At 36.8% G+C, this 23,232-nt stretch overlaps 1 protein-coding gene across 3 annotated transcripts; it reads left to right on the top strand.

Moving 5' to 3' along the window:
* Positions 1-362: 362 nt before the first annotated feature.
* p4ha1b (prolyl 4-hydroxylase, alpha polypeptide I b) lies at positions 363-22,882 on the top strand. Of its 3 annotated transcripts, XM_049464219.1 has the most exons (16): positions 363-541; positions 4,464-4,540; positions 6,469-6,565; positions 6,790-6,941; positions 8,186-8,323; positions 8,583-8,822; positions 9,801-10,015; positions 11,200-11,376; positions 12,556-12,626; positions 13,615-13,680; positions 16,978-17,077; positions 18,130-18,183; positions 18,614-18,679; positions 19,068-19,136; positions 20,472-20,568; positions 20,861-22,882. In XM_049464219.1, the coding sequence occupies exons 2-16, from the start codon at positions 4,465-4,467 to the stop codon at positions 20,929-20,931; spliced, it is 1,689 nt and encodes a 562-aa protein (XP_049320176.1). In that variant the 5' UTR covers positions 363-541; position 4,464; the 3' UTR covers positions 20,932-22,882. The 3 variants fall into 3 exon arrangements, with proteins under 3 accessions (XP_049320176.1, XP_022528466.1, XP_022528465.1); XM_022672745.2 differs by lacking the exon at positions 12,556-12,626 and having other exon boundaries at positions 364-541; positions 13,610-13,680; XM_022672744.2 differs by lacking the exon at positions 13,615-13,680 and having other exon boundaries at positions 365-541.
* Positions 22,883-23,232: the final 350 nt, after the last annotated feature.

The following is a 23,232-nucleotide window of genomic DNA, read 5'->3' as shown; positions in this document are numbered from 1 at the left end:
TTCTTCTTCTTCTTATTATTATTATTATTATTATTATTTATATTATTATTATTATTATTATTATTATTATATTATTATTTGCATTATTTTTTTTATAATTTATATTATTATGGCAAGTGATTGCAAACTTTGAACACTAATTATAAGCAGGTTGCCAATTATTAAAACAGTAATCCCTTTTATTGTAAATTTAATGTTACTCCTTTATCACTCCGAGCTTCATCAAGAGTAAGAGTTGCTCTTACTCTTCTATTTAAAGCTGGAACTCTTAGTGAATCGAATGAATCTACATTGGGAATGAATCAGTGAAGTGATTCGTTACGGCGCCAGTAAAGTTAGTGTTTGGCAGTGATTTAACGGAATTTAACGCCTCCAATCTGGCAACCCAGGACCGGGCTTGAGAGCGGAGGAGCGGAAGACGCTCCCGAGCAGATAAATGGTGGAAAGCCGCGCGAGAGAGACAGCAGACAGACAGTTCTGAGAAGAAGAAGCTCCGGATCTGGAAGAGGATTCTCAGGGGCAGTGACTGACAGCTGTGAAGGTGAGGAATCGTTTATTATTACAGATAAATAACTAACGGGGCTGCTGTTTGGGGGGCGCTGTTATCGTGTTATCATATTTTAACTGTATTTTAGACAGTAGATTTAGACGGGTTTATGGTGCTTGTTTTTAGGGTTTATTTGTTTTTCATTGTGCAGATTTATGTCGATTCTTAAATCTGTGTTTGATTTGTTTCTAAAATAAGCCTCTTATTTGCTGCCTCTGTTTAGAAACTTTCCGTTCCACCTTAAATAGTGCAAAAGTTGGATGCATTTAAGGTGGAATGAAAAGTTCCAACATGCAGCTAGAAAGCAAAGTTGGAAAATAGTTAAGAGTGTAAGCTATTAAAAATCTGTATAATATCTAATGTGAATTGTCTAATGTATTATCTGGTCATTGTTTGGTGTTTACTAATTAAATATTATTTTTAAAATAAAAAAATAGATATATGATTCCATATGCAATGATAGTTTCCAATTAAGACGCAATTTTATGCAGATAAAAAATATAAACATGACTCTAAACAGCATTAAAAAATGATGTAATTATTATAATGGATATATTTAAAGTCTAGTCCACCATTCAGCTAAAAACAAAGTTAGATAAATAAATAGTTTAAATAAATAGAGTGGGTCATTTTGTGTAGTGTGAATTGCCTGGGTAATATTTAATTACATTTAAAGCTATTTCAAATGTGTTTTATAATGTAAAAAGTAAGATAAAGTTACTATTGCTGAAGGCAGCAGAGTAGTGAGCATCTCTGCACTCATAGATCATAAAATATGACCTCTTGACCTGCTCACTGTGTGTTCGTTTGTTTATTTATACGGCTTATTTTAACTGAAAGCTCTACTAAATGTCTTAAAGTGTTTTTATTGTTATTGTTTATTGTTAAAAGCTTCTATATATGGTGGAATTTTAATGACGCCACTGTAACTGTAGTAAATAAAGCCCTCATTCAGTACTCTTCTGCATTCAGCAGAACTCAATTTTACTCAATTTTGTCAGGTCAGTTTGGTATAAAATCAAACAATAATGATCTAAATCAGTCTAAAGAAAATTAAAAGTAAAGAAGAACCAACATAAATAAACTCCAGAATAGGAACTAAGTGTGCAATGTAATTTAAGTTTAGTTTATACTGAAAAGCAGCTTAAAGTTTTACAAAACTAAACGGTACGTGCTACTATACTCATCCACACAGAATGCCTCTTTTAAATGCTTTTGCAGGTAAGGGAACTCCCCCAAGCCCGGTCTGTGTGTGTGTGTGTGTGTGTATAAGTAAGAAGGGGGAGGGAGGGCTCACACGTGGCAGTGGCGGGACATCTTCTGCCTCCATGCTGGAGCCTCACATCCTCACGAGCGCACAGCTGGACAGCTGCAGCCCCTCACGTCCACATGTAAAGTTTTAGGGTTTTCATGTGGAAACAGTACTGCAGTGAAAAAAAAAGATAATCAGTAATAATTAGTTATTACATTATAAAATATTATACACATATATGCAGCGAGGCATTTTATTTGTTAACCAAGAAGTAACAAACAATGCACTGTAACAGTAAGAGATGGAAAAAGCAACTTTATTGTCAAAAATGAACATAGGAAGGGTTAGTTATTTTAAGGCTTATTAAGAAACTACTATAAATTATTCATGAATAATTCAGAAAGTTCAATTAGTAGTTAAGTACTTGCTATAAAATTAATTAGTGTCTAACAATGATTCAATATTTAATTTTAAATTATTTAATAACATATTAATATTGTAATTATTTACAAACTACAATACCCATGAAAAATGTATGTGCATTATGAATTATTCAGTATCTTCTATGAATTATTCATATCTAGTGCTAAGATTTATTCAGTATCTTGTGTGAATTAATCAGGGAGGATTATTTCTACAAATAACTAATTTGTTGATTATTCAGTAGCTTCCGTAAAAATACTGTAATTATTAAGTGTCTACTAAGAATTATTAATCTTTTTATCTATCCATCCATTCAAATTCAAATAATGTTCAGATTCATAAAGTTATAAGAGTTCAGAAATCAATATTTGGTGGAATAACCCTGTTTGTAATCACAGTTTTCTTGCATCCTGGCATGATCTCCTCCACCAATCTTACACACTGCTTTTGCATTTTTTCATGTCACTCCTGGTGCAAAAATTCAAGCAGTTCAGCTTGGTTTTATGGCTTGTAATCATCCATCTTCCTCTTGATTATATTCCAGCTTTTTTTAATTTGGTGAAATCAAAGAAAATCATCACTTTTAAGTGATCTTTTATTTTTTCCAGAGCTGTATGTTTATACTTCTAATCCAACCACAATCAGATTCGCTCTATCTGGATGGGGAGATTTATCTAGATAGGGGTTTTATTAAATGATGAGAAGCCGGAATGAAAACAAGATGAAATGAAATAGGAATAATGAGTCTATTTTTTAAATGTAAGGAAGTAAAACATCTTCTGAAAAATAATAATTACTCCATTAAAGTAGAGATAACCTACATATCTACTTAGGTAAGGCAATGACGTATTTGTGCTTTGTTACTTGAAGCCTCTTTCACGGAAAAGCTAGCCTGCAGCTATATTTCATCAAGCACACAGTGTAAACCCCTCAACCCTGTAAGCTTGGCGGAGAGTGAGCCAGTGAAAACAGTGAAGTTTGGAGGAAGAAGCACATTCTTCTTTTATCTGTGTTAGAGATAGCACTTGGTTTGGTGTATGAGATTTATATTGATTTATTTATATTTATACTCTTGCACTCACTTTCTCTATTCTAATGTAATTGGAAGCTGTTTCAGAGCTTTTACTGTGATCAGACCTTTAATTTATACTGTATTAGAGCTTGACTGATAATATTGAGTGATATTAAATACAGCTGAATACATAAACAAGACCCTGTTTTCTCCACAATTTATAGTCACTTCCAGTTCCCACCCACAAGCTAGGCCTCTCCCAGCCACACAATGCTTCCAGTGCTGGGAGGGGGAGGTTAGCATTTTAGCATTAGCCAACAATGAAAACAAAGCTAGCTAACTACTTATTTTCAGTCTATAATGCAACACAATTGGGGCTCAATCTAATTCTCAATCTCATGAACTCAAATTTGTCATACACACATGTGAACTCTCTCTCTCTCTATATATATAAAGCTAGATAGGTAGCTAATGGTGCACCAAGAGGTCAATTGCATTCAGGCCTGTCTGATCTGTTGTTCCTGGGCTGACCTCACAGATGGACTGAGTTGTAAAAACAGTTGTAAAAGCAGCAAACTGCAAAAAAAAAAAACTAAAATTAGCTTGCCAGCAAACGCAGATGGTGAACAGATCCGGTGTGACCCCTCCAGCACACTGTGTGCACGCGCACACACACACACACACACACACACACACACACACAGTGTGTGCGAGTGTTATACTAGTGTTATTAGCACATTTACTAAAGCATTCCTTCTTTCCTCCCCCACTTTGCCTCTGGTTAAGAGAGGTGTCAGTGTGTTTATACAGCCTGGCATCAGGCCTCAACCCACACACTCACACACCCATCTGTGTTTGTTCAGCCACACACAAACACACACTTTGTAGTGTCCTGGCAAATTTACACACATATGCATTTTAGCAAACATACTCCCCAACCTCCCCCCACTCACACACATACAGAATAAAACATGAATTGGGCTGTAGCTTTGCTCTGCAGACGCATATTTGGATGACAGGCATGCAAGTAGTTTGTGTGTGTGTGTGTCTGTGTGTTTGTGTGAGTAAGTGTGTGTGAGTGACTAGACAGGATCTGTTTGTGTAATTTGGAGGACTTTATTAAAACATTGTATTGCAGTTCTGCTCTAATTGCAAACTGGTTTATATGTCTAACTGGAAATTTATAGACTGACAATATCTCTCTCTCTCTCTCTCTCTCTCTCTCTCAGAATGGCGCTGTGTTTGGTGGTATTGGGTTTGTTCCTCCAAACTCTCCACGCTCATGTTGACTTCTTTACCTCCATTGGTGAGTATATTTCTATGCACTCATACCACTTTTCTACTTTATTTCATTAATTCACTTCAAAATGTGAATCTGAAATATACCGTATTTTTCGGGCTATAAGGCGCACTTAAAATACTTATTTTTTCCCAAAAATCGTCATTGCGCCTTATAATGCAGTGCGCCTTGTGTATGGATTTTGCTTGTGTTTACTGACCTCGATTTTTATGTGGTACACGGCGCTCTGTTGTGCAGAATTCCTCACCCACGCCAGAAAAAGATCCCCCTCTTGGGCTAGCGCGCGGTTACCTTTGACTGCCATACTGCCTCTCGGCTGTGGCTCAGGGTAGCTAGTTTCCACTGTAGCTCCGTGGCCAGAACAAGGTGGCCAGAACAAAGTTAACCTCTTAACACGCGCTGGCCCACCGGCGGGCCAGAAATATTTAATATTTCATAACTGGCTGTGTTTCTGAATAGTTATGAACAGTTACAGGTTCAATATAGACATCCAATATACCATTTTAAAGCTTAGAATCTCTGCTTTTGAGCTATTTAGCCTATTTAGCGGAATATCCTTTCAGAAAATAAACATTTAGGGCGAAATATGCCTTGGTTATGATTTTAATAATTCATAACTCTCATATTTGCGTTTATCGTTCGTCCATATTTCATCGAATGCGGTCATGTCATACACCATTCGAACCGTCTGGCTCTCCGGATTCCAGAACTGTGCTTTTACTGTAGGATGTATGTTTCATGAATTAGAGCTGCGTCAGAGCGCATGTTTCCAATAATAAAAGGCTCTCCTTTTGTCCTGGGGTAACCTCCGGTCACTGCCGCCACCCCCCGAACACACACCCGCGCTCAGCCACAGGTCCTACCTTCAAAACGCGTCCAGACTAAAGAGAATCCATCAATCCAGTCTCCTGTAATCCACAGTTATATCCAAACAGCGCTGGAAATCACTTCATCCAGAAATGAAACTTATCCAATCTTTATCTCTGTTTTAAAACCGTTTTATTCACCGAATTCGGCACAACACGCTATTATAGTCAGAAGCCTCGCGGAGTAATGCGTACTTGCTGTGCTTCAACATAATATTATGGTCTGTCGGAGCGTTGCGGCTACCGTTGTCAGGAGCCTCGCGGAGTAATACGTACTTGCTGTGCTTCAACATAATATTATGGTCTGTCGGAGCGTTGCGGCTACCGTTGTCAGGAGCGTCGCGGAGTAATACGTACTTGCTGTGCTTGTTGATTTATTGCTCAGAGATGTTGTTATTTTTCACAGATATTGTGAAGGATTTATTGCTCAGAGTTATTGTTACTGATATAAATAAAGTTTCATTTAGTGCGCCTTATAATCCAGTGCGCCTTGTGTATGGACTAACACTAAAAATAGACCGTTCACTCATCGTGCGCCTTATAATATGGTGCGCCTTATAGTCCGAAAAATACGGTAGATGTATTACACACAGAGTGAATTAAGCATTTATTTCTTTAATTGTTGATGATTATGGCTTACAGCCACAAGAACCCAAAAATCAGTGTATCAGAAAATTTGAATATTATCTAAGACCAATGGGTACTTTTGGAAGTGTGGGCAGTGTGCCAAGTCCTGCTGGAAAACGAAATCTGTATCTCCATGAACGTTTTCAGTAGAGGGAGGCATTTCTGGGGAAAAAAAAACTGCACTGACTTTGACATAAAAATACACAGTGGATCAACAACAGCAGATGATGAGTCTGGAGGAAGAGTGGAGAGACACACAGTTCAAACTGCTTGAGGTCTAGTGTGAAATTCTACAATCGGTGATGGTTTGGAGAGACATGTCATCTGCTGGTGTTGATCCAGTATAGCTGTATACCCCTGAACATGTGATTAGTCAACGATGATTAGTTAATATGTAGTTTTTTTCCCTTTTTGAACATCTGACCTTCGTGTGACCCTCAGGCCAGATGACTGACCTGCTGTACACAGAGAAAGACCTGGTGACATCATTGAAAGATTACATCAGAGCAGAGGAGAGCAAACTGCAAGAGGTTAAACAGTACGTATATATACAAACACACACACACACACTCACACACGTCTCTCCTGTAGGTCAATAACAAAAAAACACTAAATTAGCCAAACCATCATATTGAAGGTTAAATATCAATTCCTTAACACATTATTAATCTAAAATACATTAGCTTGTAATAAGATATTACATTTCACTGGTTTAAATTGGATTAACGATGATATTTAAATATGTGTGTTTGTCTGATTTAGGTGGGCAGAGAAGTTGGATTCTCTGACCTCCACTGCAGTGCAGGATCCCGAGGGCTTCCTGGGGCACCCGGTCAATGCCTTCAAACTAATGAAGAGACTCAACTCTGAGTGGTCTGACCTGGAGAACTTGGTCCTTAAGGATACCACTGATGGTGAGTGGCTTTGATTGTGTGTGTTTTACAAATGTAACTTAACAGTTCTAATTTAACATCTTGAAGGAGTTCCTGGAGGTGCTGAACAATAGTTGATGCTTTTCCTTCACGATGAAGCTCCAGCTCATCCCAAATCACCTCAAATCACCATCTCAGTTAATCAGGTTTAGATCAGTGGATTGTGACGGACAAATGCTTTTTTTACTGTTTACTACGCAATTCCATATGTATCATTTAACTGTTTTCATGTCTTTATTATCAATGTATAATGTAAAAATTAAGTAGTTTAAAGTTTTATGCTAAAGTGCCAGTAACACATATGGCATGTTTAAAAAGTATGTAGCTAACTACTGTTTTTAGGTACTAAGTATTTTGTAGCTCAGTAAACTGCACTGGAGTAAGTTGTTTAAGAAAGTGAAAAGGTTGTCATGCTGCACCTTTAATTACGATGTTTCTACAACATAATTTACACTGAATATACAAGTCTCTATTGAGTGTCACCACTGTAGAATATGCGTGTATATATATATATATACACACAGCTCGGGAAAAAAAATAAGAGACTACCACTTAAAAATAATGAGTTTCTTTGATTTTACCAAATTGAAAACCTCTGGAATATAATCAAGAGGAAGATGGATGATCACAAGCCATCAAACCAAACTGAACTGCTTGATTTTTTTTTTGTTTTTTTGGCATGAAGTTATCCAAAAGCAGCATGTAAGCTCTGCATCTTTTTTTATTTCAGCTATTTCTCATTTTCTGCAAATAAGTGCTTTAAATAACAATATTAATATTTTGAATTTGGGAGAAATGTTTATAGTTTGTAGTTTATAGAATAAATCAACAATGTTAGCAAAATCAGAGAAACTTGTTCTCTTAATTTTTTCATGTAAGTGTATAGCTTGTATAGCTTGGTTGTGAATATATCAATATATTGATATTCTAGAAACATGCTGCAGTTATTTTACGTTTATGTACAACTTCCTTATGGCCAAATAATTAATGGAAAAAATTGAAAGCTCCACAGAATTGTCTAAATGAGCTTTACATTAATATAAACATTGATAACAATAATACATATTTATGATATAAATGTAAAATTTTTAGACATTATTTGTACTTCAGGGCCATCATATCCATGCTTTGAATAGCAGTTTCACATTACTTCACAATTCTTGACGCTCAAAAGTATTTGATAAAAAAAAAAAATCTATATTTAATTACGTACTGTCTCTTTGCAGGGTTCATCTCTAATCTGACGGTGCAGAGGCAGCACTTCCCCACGGATGAGGACCAAACCGGAGCAGCTAAAGCTTTGCTGAGACTGCAGGACACGTACCAGCTGTCCTCCAGGGCCATCTCTGCTGGAGACCTGCCTGGTGAGTGTGTGTTAGTAAGTGTAAGTGTGTGTAAGATTTAAGACACTGTGAATTGGGGATAGGCAGTATGGCAATGTTTTACTGTTTGCTTTATATATTACGTTATGTCACCGTGTATGAGTTAACAAAGAGTATAACTGGCCTATAATTCAAACTGAATAAATAATAGGTTAGCCGATTATTGAAGTAATTGTTAGTTTTTTTAGAACACTATAACCCGAGAGTGATATTTGCTGTTTTTGTTGTTATCCTTCCTCAGGTGTCATCCATAAAAGCCGCATGACGGTGGAGGACTGTTTCGAGCTGGGCAAGATCGCCTACTCTGATGTGGACTATTACCACACCGAGCTGTGGATGACTCAGGCTCTACATCAGCTGGACGAGGGCGAGGAGTCGCCCATAGACAAGGTGACCGTCATGGACTACCTTAGTTACGCAATCTACCAGCAGGGAGAGATCGACCGGGCGCTGGAGCTGACCAAGAGGATGCTCAAACTGGGTAAGACAGCAGCGAATGGTGAATCTGATGTGATCTGGCCCCTTTAGAAACCCCTACATTGTAGTGCATGTGGAGCTTATAAAGTGGTTAGTGAGTATATGTAAAGACTCTTAGGCTTAAACTTTACTTTATTGTTTCCCAGGGGAAATTCTTGTTTGACTACCTGAGACTGCATCCCGTTAACTAGTACAATCACAACTTGCCACAGATATAATACAATATAATACAATTCAATAAACATAATAAATAAATTATCTTTCACATCTGTCAGAACTGATAGAAGAAAAGTGATAGATGCATTTAAAAATGAATTACAAACTCCATGTTTGTAATAGTGATGTGACTGTGAAGTAGGGCTGGTATCTCAATATTTTTTTGCTGAATGGTGATATACTATCTATATATATATATATATATATATATATATATTTGTTTTTTTTGCTGAATGGCGATATACAATATATATCTCCATTTTTTGCTTAATAGTGATATATTATCACATTTTTTTTCATCCCATAAAGTATTAACAAAAAGACACTTTTGAGACAAATCTACATGTTCCAGATTTTATACAAGCACTTTTATCATTTAGTGCTTGTATATCCTGTATATTATAGTAGCTTAGTAGTTCTAGAGGCAGGGTGAGGTGAAGCTTTGCAGAGACTGGGATCAGAGAGGCAAACTGACAGAGAAAACTGTAGTATAGTCTATATTGATATAAACAATATTATCTCATCTTATATTTCGTAAGAAAATATATAGATATAAAAAAAATAATAATAAAATCTCAATATTTCGCCCAGCCCTATTGTAAAGTACATTTAAAAGGTATATGGAATGTAAAGATTCTACAAACCTGGTTCCAAATGTAGTTCCTCTAAGGCATTGCTCAAAGAATCAGTTGAAACAGCTTTATTTTTAAGAGTGTACTGCTGTGCACTTTGCTGAACTTGTCTGTGTGTTTTTGTCTGTGGTCAGATCCCACTCACCAGCGGGCCAACGGGAACCTGAAATATTTCGAGTTCCAGCTGGAGAAGCAGAGGAAAGCTGAGGAGGAAGCAGGAAAAGAGGCACAGAAAGAGGGAGAGAAGAAACATATGGATAAGCGTGACGTGCAGATGAAGCGCTCCAAAGACCCGCTGCCCGAGAGGAAGAAATACGAACAGCTCTGCAGAGGAGAAGGAATCAAAATGGTAAAAAATAATTTTGATTCTTCTCAGTTTTGGTTTTTGAGTATCTGCATTTCTAAATGAAATCATATTCTTGAGACTGTGGGTTTAATTTCTGTTTATACCCTTACTATAGGGTAGTCCTAGTTCTATGTTTTTATTATCATTATTATTATGTGGTAGTAAAGTGCTTAGTTCACTATATTACTGATCACAGGGTTGTGGGTTTAATACCCGAGTCTGCTAAGCTGATACGGCTTGGCTGTTGAACAAGGCTCTCAACTCTCTCCGTGTGTTGTCTGTAGTTCTACATTCCCTACCAATTCATAATGTGTATCGATTCTATTGTCTGGAGATGGGAATCACAGCGCATTCCACAAAACTATGTTATTACAATACAAAACTGTGATTCTGTGATACCCAATATATTACAATAAGACAATTGTCTATGATACTTCCATGTATCTGTGTTACTGAAGAGGATAAAATACTCCTAAATAAGCAAATAGCAGGAATTATGCATTTATTGGTTTCAGTTTGACCCTAATCATTTGATTATAGCGCCACCACGTGAAGTAATCAAGCAGTAACTTTAGTAAGTTAAATTATCTAGATGGGATTAGTTTCTTAGGGGGTCCTGGGGCAAATCCTCTGTGATTTTACTCCCGTCAAGAACGCCCACGTGCATGTTTTTCTCAGATGTCCTTTGAGAAAATTACAGGCTGAATTACCTACTGCTTCTTCGCTGAACTCCGTGGTCGTCCGGTAGTTTTAGTCCCGCCCAGGCACATCATCTCCTTGCATTTTATAAGACAGCTATTTGTCCACTGCCACGCACCGTAATTACACTTTGGTCAAGCATTTCCACAGAGGTCAACTTAAACACAACAGTAAGTGGAAATGGAGGAGCTACTGAACATGATACCATGTGACCTAGAAAGCCAAAAAGCTCACTGGTCCTCTTTTTCACAGACATCCCCCTGAGAAACTACTACCAGAAAAGGCTTTAGGGAGTACAGGCCGCCTATGTTTTAATAGAAATAATAAAAATAATTGATGCCACATATCAGTAAGGTGTTGCAAACTAAAACAATACAATATATTGAGATGTTGATATTTTGTTCCACCTCTTCTATTGTCTGTACTGTACACTTAAATAGCATGTTCATTCTCGCACCGAACCAATATTATCTGTTCTCGTCCTGCAGACCCCTCGCAGATGGAGCCGCCTGTTCTGCCGTTACCAGGACAACGGACGCACCCCTAGTTTGATACTGGCTCCTGTGAAGGAGGAAGACGAGTGGGACCGTCCCCACATTGTCCGCTTCCACGACATCATCTCCGACTATGAGATCAGCAAGGTTAAAGAGCTCGCCAAGCCACGGGTGAGTTACTGTGCTTGAAGTGTTGTTTGAGTTAACTCAACTTAGTTTAGTCAAAAGTTTTAATCTCAGTTTGATAAACAATTGATTTTGACTTCAAAACTGGCCTCAAAAATGTTAGTAAATGAGATGCAGCAGAAATTCAATAAATATAATTTAATGCTGGGTGAGATGTTTAGTCTGTGGCTCCTTCCACTCAGATTGTTTGCTGCACATTTCCATCTAGTGGAATGTACATGTACATTCTCTAAATCCTCGATTCGATTTTATTTCCGGTTTTAGGTTCACGATTCGATTTTCAATTTATTTATTTATTTTTTTACAGCAGAGAGGCCTATGCCAGTTTCAGATTAGTCTATGGTCAGTCATTGGTTTGATTCATCAACTTTACAATATCTTATTTCAAAAGGTGGGTTTGATATAAGTGATGCAAAGTGATACAAGTGATCTGTAATACACCACAGTAGGCACTTATGGTCAAATTTAAATAATTTAATTATATAAGATATATATGTAATGCCATCTAGTGGCTTTTTTTGGTAGCAGCAGTGTGCACTATTAAAACAGCAACATAAAATAAATAATAAAAAAATACAGGAACATTCATGTACGAAATAATAGAACAATTAGAGCCTTAACAAACTGAACTCTGTCCTACTATAACAGTTAACCATGAAAAATAAGACTTTAAGACTTTTTCGCTCCCTGAGAATGACAATTTTTTTTCTTTAACAAATAACAAAACAACTTTAAAAAAGTTATTTTTAGATTTTAAAGTTTTTCTTTAAGAAGATTAGAATGTCCACATTCTCTGGAGAAAGGGCTGCTCTTTGAGCAGTCACAATGTCCGTAGCGTCGGCTACAGTGTGCTGCGCCATTTGCGTAGCACACACGATTGCGTAGCTTAGAGGGAGGGATTGTCGATCCTATTTTTGACTTCAAGGCTCTAGACCATGACATAATTTCGATCGATTTCGATTAAATATCGGAATCGTGACACCCCTACTAGATATCAGTATCGCTAAAATGAAAAATCCCTATTATTGTGAGTTCATGTGTGATTAAAGATTATAATGTATTATGTTACCCAGCACTACTTTGTACTATAGACTTTGTACATTATTTAATGTAGCATGTAAGAGGCGTACAGTGCGGAGCGTTAACCCCTCTCTGGCTCCTTAGCTTCGGAGGGCCACCATATCTAACCCCATCACGGGTGTGCTCGAGACCGCCCCCTACAGGATCAGCAAGAGGTAAGTTCATAGAGCTGGACCTGGAGCCAGAACTGGTCCACCTGCAGGGGAATTATTCCCCGTCCCATCCTTCCTCGAATTCCCACAGGGCCCTCAAAACTCCTCAGCAGACAATTACAAAACCCACCTGTAGGGGGAGCACAGGGGAAATTTCAGTTCTTACACAAAGCTGCTTTAAACCCATTCCAGTACCAAGACAGAAGGTGGTCTTGCTGAGGAGTTAAGGGTCCTGACTGCTTGGCAGCGGTGGATTTTGAAGGAAGAAGCAAAGAATTCAAAGTACTTTGGTTTCTCCTTCAGCAGTTTTAACATGCTTTGACTGTGGTGAAACAGGGACGACTGAGGTAAAGCAGTTGAGTAAATGTTCTGATCTAGCTGAATGAAGTTACTGTAGAACTGATCTCAGACATTGCTGTTAGAGCCATAATAGTAATTATTAATATTAATTTGGAATCCGTAACGCTGATCGCTTGTGGTGAGAATGTGATCTGGTCTCGAATATCCTATTTTTTTATTGAGCTAAGCTGCTGATGATGTGCAGTTTAACATGATATACGATATATTAGTTAGATAATATACTGCTATAAACAAAAACAGTCCCTGCTGCTCCATGCTTTTTACACATGCAGTAAAGTCACCGCTTACATCTGCGCAGCACGTCCTTTAGAAAACACTGTGTTTAAAAGCACAGCGGAAGAAGTTTTAGCATTCTGTGTTAAAGCAGCTTCACACTGCACAGATATACGCGCGATATTTACTGTCTTGCTGAATTCTGGAGAAACTGCACCTACTATTGCTTTGTCCCTGTTCAGCCACTAGTCACCAGTTAGCATTATAACCCCTACTGACCTTCTCTTTCTCTGTCTGTTTCTTTCTCTTCCCTCTGTCTCTCTGTCTCTGTCTTTTTTTCTGTCCATTTCTGTCTCTCTCTGTCTCTCTGTCTCTCTCTATATCTGTCTTTGTCTGTCTTTCTCTGGGTATAGCTAAGACGCGCCACAGTTCATGACCCTATTACGGGAAAACTCACCACTGCTCAGTACAGAGTCTCCAAAAGGTAAGAGGGGTCAAACATGGCCAAGACTGTGAGGTTAGCTGCAGGTTAGGTTCCTGCAGTTTATAATCTACACAGTAGTCTTATCTTTTTATTTTATTTCTCCTAATATTTTAAATGTAAAGAATAACAAAATAAATGTGACTAAAAATCCAGAAAATGCCATATTTAAATTAATATGAATTTATTATATTACATGCAGCGGCCAAACCTTTGCATAAGGACTTCAATGTATTGTATACAATGTGCCTAAAATGCCATATAAAATTATATTGCATGCAAATAAATATAAATACAGCAAAAGTAAATAAAATGACTATTTTTATACTTTTATTATTTCAACTATTAGTACTATTGATATTATTTGTATATTTAAATGCTTTTGTTTTCACTTTTTAACACCTTAGTGTTTTAGCATTAAAATGTAATTAATTATTACACATTATAACGGATAATTTCAATAAAAAGTACATAACACAATAAAGTTTATATGGTTTATGATCCATGAACCAAACATCAATAAATATTTAACCTGGAGTCAACATATCATATCTGCACATAAACACAAAGTGTAATGTAATGTGTATGGGTAATACTCTGTGTTGGAGAGCTTATCCAGTTAATCAGAAGTAATTACATACTTTGTAATGAAATCTACAGATAAAATATTGTCATATTGCCCATTTATACATTTAACAACACCACATATGCGCCACGCGTACGCTACCACTTGTTGTACACATGGACAGTTAGCAGTGCACAAACCCAACTTTACATCAACAATAAACGAAATACAGTTAAATACTGTTGCTGTAAATGACCTGCTCACACAGCCTTCACAGCATGAATGAGCAGGTCAGTTTCCTCTGCTGAGAAGTGCAGAAGCGCTGCGCCATTAAAATACCAATCCACCAAAGTAGAAGCACACCAGGCTCTTGAAGGGAATGGCAAGTGACACGCTGATTGATTTATTTCATGTTAGGCCCAAAACACACCCAGGATTAATTAAGAGCATTATAATATGGCTTTTGTGCATTTCGAGCCACGTAAGGTGTACTTTTCCTGACGTTATGATAGCAAAGACACACTGACACGTCCTAAATCAAGCTGCACAGTGCGCGGTTAATGACTCACCTATATATCACTAAAATAGGGCCCCAGATGCTAAAGCTTAAAGACTAGTGGTGGTGATGTGGGGGTGTTGGTGATGCAGGGCTGGGGAGAGTAGATTCTTCAGGGCTACTCCTTTGCATGTCTGTTCTTCATCTCAGTTCTATTTACTTCTCTCTCTTTAACCCTCATGTGTCTTAGAGGCCTCCAGCAAAGGCCAAGAGACCATCAATTGTTGTTTCAAACTAACAGGCTTACACACACTTACACACACATACACACACAAACTCACTGAACTCAGTGTCTTTGTCCCTGCATAACCAGCCGTTTGAGTCTACGCACAAAAATAACCTTTAATAAAGATATACATAGAAGGGCCAGTCACTTGCCGCCCACACTAAAGTGGTTTAACTCTCCCTGCTAATTATGCTCTCGCTCTCGCTCCTGCGTGTGTGTGTGTGTGGAATGTTTGGATATGGGTGGCGAAACTTGGGTGTGGTTATGTTAACCATGTTTCCTCCAGCTTGGTTTCTTCTGTAGTGTTTCTGTGCAGGTTTAATCTGGGCCTATGTGAGCCAGAGCACGCTTTAAGAGCCCACGTATACTACTGAGACCTGAGAGAGAGAGAGAGAAAGAGAGATGCAGTGACCGAAATAGAGAGAGAGACAGACAGAGAGAAATATATGCAGTCAAATCAAGACTTGATCACTGTCTGTGATAGAGAGACAGAAAGATAGAGACAGAAAGAGACAAAGAGAGAGATATGCAGTGATAGAAAGAGAGGGAAAGACAGAAAGAAAGAAAGAAAGAGATATATGCATTGACAGAAAGAGATAGAGAGAGATGTAGTAAGAGAGAGAGAGAGAGATGTAGTGAGTGAGAGAGAGAGAGAGAGAGAGAGATGTAGTGAGAGAGAGAGAGAGAGAGAGAGAGAGAGAGATGTAGTGAGAGAGAGACAGATGCAGTAAGTAAATCAGACAAACAGTGGGTTAAAATCTCCAGCTTTTCTCCAATCACTTATCAGCTCACAAAGCCAGTAGCCGGATCTGATTGGTCAGCTGGAGATATAAAATTCAGGAACGTGTCCAATAAAAATGCAAAATCTTTCGTCAGGGCAGACTTGGCCTGTGGCCCTTAGCATAGCTGAAATTCCAGCACCACAAGCAGCCTCTATATAGCATGACCTGCAGGCTTTACTGCTGCCTTTAAATCGTATACACCAGAAACACACCCTGCTTGAATTTGTGACTTTTAATTAGAAGGGCTTTTATTTTGTAAATAAGAAAATGTTGATCTAGTTTAGCTAATTAATCCACCTTAGTTGTAAACCTGTCTGTTTTCTATTTGTGCAGTTATTCAGATTAGTTACAGCATACATCATTATAAGTAGTAATTTGTAGTAATTCAACAAATAAGTAGAAATTCTCTTTTAATAAATATAATATAATATTATTATAACATTGTCAAATATCATTTAAAGTAATTATTTTTCATTATTTGTTACAGTATAATAATCTATCAAACCTCTGCATATACATTATTTAAAATATTGTAATGTAATATAATATGATTACAAAATAATATATAATATAATTTCATATAACATATGTTACTAGAACAGGATTATCCAAACTTTCAAATATAAATTTGAATTGTATTAAGTAATGTATTTTAAAGTGAGAAGAAATAAATAATATAATATTTATAAATAATATTATATTTCTGTCTGGGACAAGGTCTTTGCTACATGTCTTATAGATGGCTACTACAGATGGATGGATGCTATAAAATATATACACAATAATAATATTACCATAATAATGATATAAAAGTATACCTGCTACTTATTCAAAATAAGTTGCTTAGCTCTAGATACTCCTATGTGTTTTATAAGTTTTATACGTTTAAGAGTCAAAATCTCTGCATTTGAAACGCAGCATTCTTTGGAGAGGCTTTTATCTCCCAGATGTTTCCATGATGTGGGTCAGAGAGAGAGAATTAAAGGGGAAGCCAGAGCTGCTTACTTCTATCTTCTATTTCTGTGTGTTTCTATTTCCTCCTTATTCCCTAATTTCTGACTTTGCTACTTCTCGTACAGTCTGGCTGAACTAAATTAATCTGCATGTGTATTGTGTAGATTAGTGTCTTATCACTGATGCAGTAATTTTTGCTTCGCCTTTTTTCTTCCAGTGCTTGGCTGACGGCGGATGAGCACCCTGTAATTGAACGGATAAACCAGCGCATTGAGGACCTCACAGGCCTGGAAATGGACACAGCAGAGGAGCTGCAGGTAAGGGACACTGCACTGACACTTAAAGTCAACAAGTTGGATGCTTTAACAACGAGATATTTGTATAACTCATGACTTTTTAATTAACATTTCAGTTTAATTCAATTGCTAAAACACAGTTTTGTAAACTAAGCTGGTTTTATCCAAATATTTACCACAATTCATTCATTCAAAACCACCCAAAACACCCAAACTACAGAATACCTCCAATATATCCTGCAAAATGAAGCACTGCAAACAAATCTACATATGCTATTGTCACAATCAAACTTTTACACCAAATACTATAATACACTTTATAGTATAATGAAAACAAGCTCTCTCACATTTAAACTTTACCATAATACTAAAATAGTTCAGATTGTAGAAAATTCTTCAAATTGTTTACATGTACAGAAATATTTGTAGATACACATGCTGCTGAATTTTTTATATTTTTCAGCAAAAAAAATCAGTGCAACATATTCACGACAGATATATTTACAATGGAGAGAACAAAAATCTGCTCACAAAAAAAACATTTTTTAGCAAACTGACAAGTAAAATTACAGAAGAACTGTGCAGAATAAAAAAATATAAAAGTGATAACTATTTGCCATTAAGGTGTTTGTGGCCAGACTGCACATATAGTGGCCAGTAATCTGATGTTGTGTCATTTTGAATGGCAGTATTTTGATTTGGAAACATGTGACTTTATACCAGATTTTGTATTTTATGTAGAGAACCGTGTTTAGTGTATTTAAAAGTGCAGTTTTGAACTGTAAATATCATGTGTGTGCCAGTTTAAATAAATGTGCCATGTCATTTGAATGTATTAGCAATATATATAAAATATATATTTTATATCATTATAATTTGTATAAAAAGAGCACTTTAAATACTTTGTAGATACTATAGATTACCTTGCATTCATGTTAAAAAAAAACAACAACTATTGCATATAGCTTAATTCAACCCCAAACCTAAACCCCATCCCCTTATCTACCTATCTAACTTTAACCATTGTTATTTAACCTGTGCTTAAATGTGCTAAAAATGTTTTTATTTTTTAGGTTGCAAACTATGGAGTTGGTGGACAGTATGAGCCTCATTTTGACTTTGGCAGGGTAAGTCCACATCTGCCCCCTTACATAAGTACAGAGAACTTATAATAACATTATGTGTTTATATTGAGTTTATGTTATATTGAAGCTTTATACAAGTGTGTTTAAATAAATTAACTGTATAGAGTAATGTAGTACAACATAAACAATGTAGTATAATATATTAATTAATAAGGAACAGATGTATACAGTACTGTGCAAAAGTTTAAATAATGTGTATATTTTGTATTATATTGTTTTAAATAATGCTTGTTAATACTGTATATTGAGAATTTTGTATATATATGTATAAACAAAAAAATGGAAATGCAAGTTTCATGACAGCCTTATATTTATATAATTAACTGTATAATGTTTGTTTTTAGTATTATTCTAACTGTATGAATGTTTGTTTGTCTGTATGTATGATGGATTGTTATGTGTGTGTGCACAGAAAGATGAGCCGGACGCATTTAAAGAGTTGGGCACGGGAAACAGAGTTGCCACCTGGCTCTTCTATGTGAGTAATTTCACACATCTGTTCCCCATCTGTCCATCTTCATTCTTTCATTCCTGTCTCATCTCCGCTGACGACTGTCATCATGTACTGCAGACAGCTTTAGTTTACACACCGAGACTTAATTTACGCATGGGAGTTTATTATTAGCTTCTCAGAATTTTTATATTACCATATACTGTACTGGGTTAGCCACTAAAACACATAACTCTATTAGCATGTATTAAAAAAAAAAATATATATATATATATATACACCACATGTCCAAACATTTGTGGACACCACTTCAAAGGAGTGCACTCAGCTACTTTAAGGTGTATGTATTATGAATTAAGTGATTGGAAGATTCAATAATGCTAATCCATGACATTTGTTCCTTTGCTCTCTGCAGATGAGCGACGTTTCAGCAGGTGGCGCCACAGTATTCACAGATGTTGGAGCTGCAGTGTGGCCCAAAAAGGTAGGACTTTTCTGCCTCATACCTGTCAAGTCTCCCGTTTTGGCCGGGAAACTACCGTATTTTACTCCTCTTTCCCGCCGTCCTCCCATATTAGGATTTTCCCGTAAATTTCCCGTATTATACTAAATAAAAAAAATTTAGACCACAGGCGACAGGGCACTGACCGCTATGTAACCAATCGCGGTGCCGGTTCAAGGAGAAAGTCCCGCCTTTCGGAAGAAACAGACAATCGGTTTTGCGGAGCGCAGTTTAGTGTGGGGAAGCCCCGCCCCCCTCCCTCCCTCGCTGTGAGTTCAGGCAGCTAGTCGGAGCAGCTGTCGTTAAAACTAATCTGGATATACGGAGATTTATCTAAAAGAAAGGTAAATAACCATGTAAACTGTGATGAGATTGTTTCTGATAGCTGTTTAAAAAGACTCTTCTCTGAATCAAAACATAAATTAAACCCACTGTGTGTTTAATAAAATACAGCTAGTGACTCAGTTAGCTTAACTTTAGAATGAGCTAGATAGATGGTCAGGGTTTGAGAAAAATCTACATATATATAATGCCCTGCCCTGATGTGCCTGATCAGCCAATAACTATTTCATTTCCAAACTCTATTTTATTAGTTCAGGGCTAGTTTTGGGGTTTGTTAGAATTTGTTTAAATCTCAAGTATTGTGGTGTAATTTATTTTTTAGAAGGGGTAGAAGAGATGGTTGAGCTGGAGAGAGAGAAAATGTGAAGAGGGCTGAATTTAACTGAACTGATTAGGACTGGACTGATCAATAGAAAGAAGTATTAATGAAAGATTATTAATTGTGTAGCCCCTTAGGACTATTATTTACTTATGGAATATATCCTTTTTGGTAATTTGTGCACCCTTCAATTTAACAACAATAATAAAATAAATAAATAAATTAAAAATTATATATATATATATATATATATATATATATATATATATATATATATATATATATATATATCATATAAGAGAGTGCATTCCTGCCAAAAAAGAGAAGATTTTATGTAAATATCTAGAAAAGTTTTCAATTCTGCTGTATAAAAAGAATTAGTTACATATGTAGGAAGTTCCACAGCATTTCAGTGTCAACAAAGGTAGACTATCAGATTTTGATAGTCTAACTGTAGTCTGTAAGCAGTTCACCTCGGTTGGGCTGTTGGGGCGGCGGAAAAATTCCCTTATTTTTAAGTCCAAAACTTGACAGGTATGTACTACCTAAAGAAGTCAAAGTATATGCTTAAGTAGTTTGCATTACTTATAACTGGTAAGCCGTATCGGTGTGTATATATACAGTATATATTCAGATGTGTGTGTGTTGTTTTGCAGGGCACAGCAGTATTCTGGTATAACTTGTTTGCCAGTGGGGAGGGTGACTACAGCACGAGACATGCGGCCTGTCCGGTACTTGTGGGCAACAAGTGGGGTAAGTGTGGTCTGTTGCCTCTGTACACTGTGTTCATAGCTGACAGTACTTCAAAAAGACATTCTGGACCTGCTTGATTTATTTTTGATAAAATGGACCATATAAACCAGTACCACATACACTTAATTAGACTAGGACTAGTATGTGCTTCCTCTGAGTAGCATAACGCCTCATTACTTCTCTTTAGACTGCTATTAATGCAACGTTACTGGACCTCAAAATCTTTGCAAAAATGCAGATTTTTAGTGTTTTCTGCATTTTGTTCATAATCTTGCTCTGCTTCTCTCTTTAGTATCAAACAAATGGATCCACGAGCGAGGTCAGGAGTTCCGGCGACCCTGCGGCCTCAGCGAGAATGAATGATGAACGGAAACTCTTTCCTCCTCATCCTCCATTCCTCCTCCCTCATCCCTTCATCCTTCGAAGCCCCGAGGTGCAGGTTAGCTCGGCATTTGTGGACACTGACAGTCTTCCCCCACTACCCACGGTGTGAGGTTTTTGCATAGACTATCTCTCTCTGGTCCCCTGACTGACCGTGAGGGCGTGGCAACCCAGTCGAACAACAGAAAAGTGATTCTTTGACAAAAAATCAAATGCGAAAGAGTAGATAACTAAAGTAGCTAAAACTAAGCTGAAATTTTATCATGTTACACAGGCTACATTCACAACAAGCCTCAGTCAATTCCAATTTTTTGCTCAAATCGGATTTGGCTATCTTGACGGTTCACAGTCGTAAATATAATTTATGACCTGTATCTGTCTGTAATTTGAACAAGTATGCCCAAGAAATGGCACACATGCTTACATTAATACATTAATGCAAGTGACCTCTTTTGTAGTTGTACACAAATCAGTATAAATCAGATCTGCATCTTGTCTTGGAATATAAGTGAAAGTGGCTCAAATCTGATTTAAACAGATCCGATTTGACACGTTCACACAGTCCTGAAAAAAACTGATCTGTGTCACACTAAGCCAAAAAGTCAGATTTGAGTCGCTTCACTCTGGTAATGTGACCGTAGCCATAAGTGGAATAAAGTGTCAAACATTATGTAACAGTGTCGTCAAAACAAAGCCTTGTATCTCAATTTTCACTGACACAAATGTACACACAAACTCAGGAATGTAGTGTGGACTAACTGTAAACTATAACGGTTACTGTTTACAGTGCACACAGTGAGCCTGAATAACTCTGGGTAATGATTTTAAATTTCTTTAGCATTTTATGCATTTCCAAGATTTCTCAAAAATCTCCAAATTCTCCAAAGGCATTTTTCTTTTTCCTGCTTTTTCAGCTTTAATTTTAAACTTTTCTATTAGTGCTTTTCCACCAAAAGAACTTTGATTGTTAAACCAGTTCTGTTTGCGCTTATAAGAACCATGGTGCTTTTCAGCAAAATAGCTTGCATTTCCAACAGTTTTAGTTTAAGCTGTGAAAGAACGTTCCTGGTTCTGGAACCTACTTTTGTTGGTGGAAATGCAGCAAACAGGTTAAAAATTAGGTTTGCGAACCAGAATGGTACCGCTTCCACTTTGGTGGAAAAGTGCTATGTGTGACTTTTTGGTTCTTCCTTAGCATTTGTATCATCTCCAGTGCCTCCTAACTACTCCAAACTTTAATAATACCTTATTAAGGTGCAAAATGGGTAAGGCCCACATAGTAGCTCCAGTAAGTGGTACTTGAATGTTTTGGTTTGATCATGGTACACTGCTCTAAAAGTTTGAAAACCATTGTTTTAGAGATATAAGGTTTTGTTTTGACTGAAATCAAGTCTGTTGAAAAGAAAACAGTGCTGTTAGCTGCCTTAGCCTCGAATCAAGAGCCCATACATGTCTTTGCTAATTGACTATGTTTAGGTTAAGGATGGAGGAATTGTGTACATTTGATTTTTTGCTGAATTGTTGCTTAATAGATTTTAAGTATTTGCACTTTGGTTTTAGAGCAGGGAAACGCCATCAGGCTACAAACATGAACCTTTTAGTTTGAATCTGATCAGGTCTATAACCACTGAAACATCTGAGCTCTCCAGACTACGCTCAAAACGGAGGAGGAAGAGCGACCCCGACTGCCTCAACATAAATAAGGGTTTTCACTTTTGACCAAACGCTGCATAAATCTTACTGAACTTTTCCAAACAAACACTCCTGACATGACCAAAGTAGAACGCCAAAGAGATTGTTGTTAAAACATTTCTGGGGCCAAATACATTTTTTTTATTTATCTTCACCTTTTTTGTGAGCTTTTGTGTGTATGGAAGTATGTTTTTGAACGTGCAATGTTTTCTACGGAAATAAAAAAAAATACTGTGCCAAACACTCTTGTCTTCTTATTCTTGGCTTGTTTTCTTACACCTCAGTGTAGAGGTATAATACATGCTACCTGTACCATACACTCTTACATAGACATAATAATAATATTTGTAATATTTATAATATATTTGGCAACATAAATGATTGGCCTAAACTGACAAAAAAACTTGTTTGTCCAAAATAAGTGAAAAGATTGAAAAAATTATGCTGAACAAAGTCTAATATTCTGATAAATTGTATGCAGTGTTTTTTTAAGAAGTGAGAGCAGGACCACACTCTAGCAGTAAGTCATAGCTGGCAGAGAGACAATAAACTGCAGGTTTAGGTACATTTTTTTTACAAAATATTTACTGT

This window comes from Astyanax mexicanus, chromosome 14 (assembly GCF_023375975.1).
Source record: "Astyanax mexicanus isolate ESR-SI-001 chromosome 14, AstMex3_surface, whole genome shotgun sequence".
Classification (NCBI taxonomy): Eukaryota; Metazoa; Chordata; class Actinopteri; order Characiformes; family Acestrorhamphidae; genus Astyanax; species Astyanax mexicanus.
The sequence above is the reverse complement of the archived record's forward strand: the minus strand, read 5'-3'. Positions and strand labels throughout refer to the sequence as shown.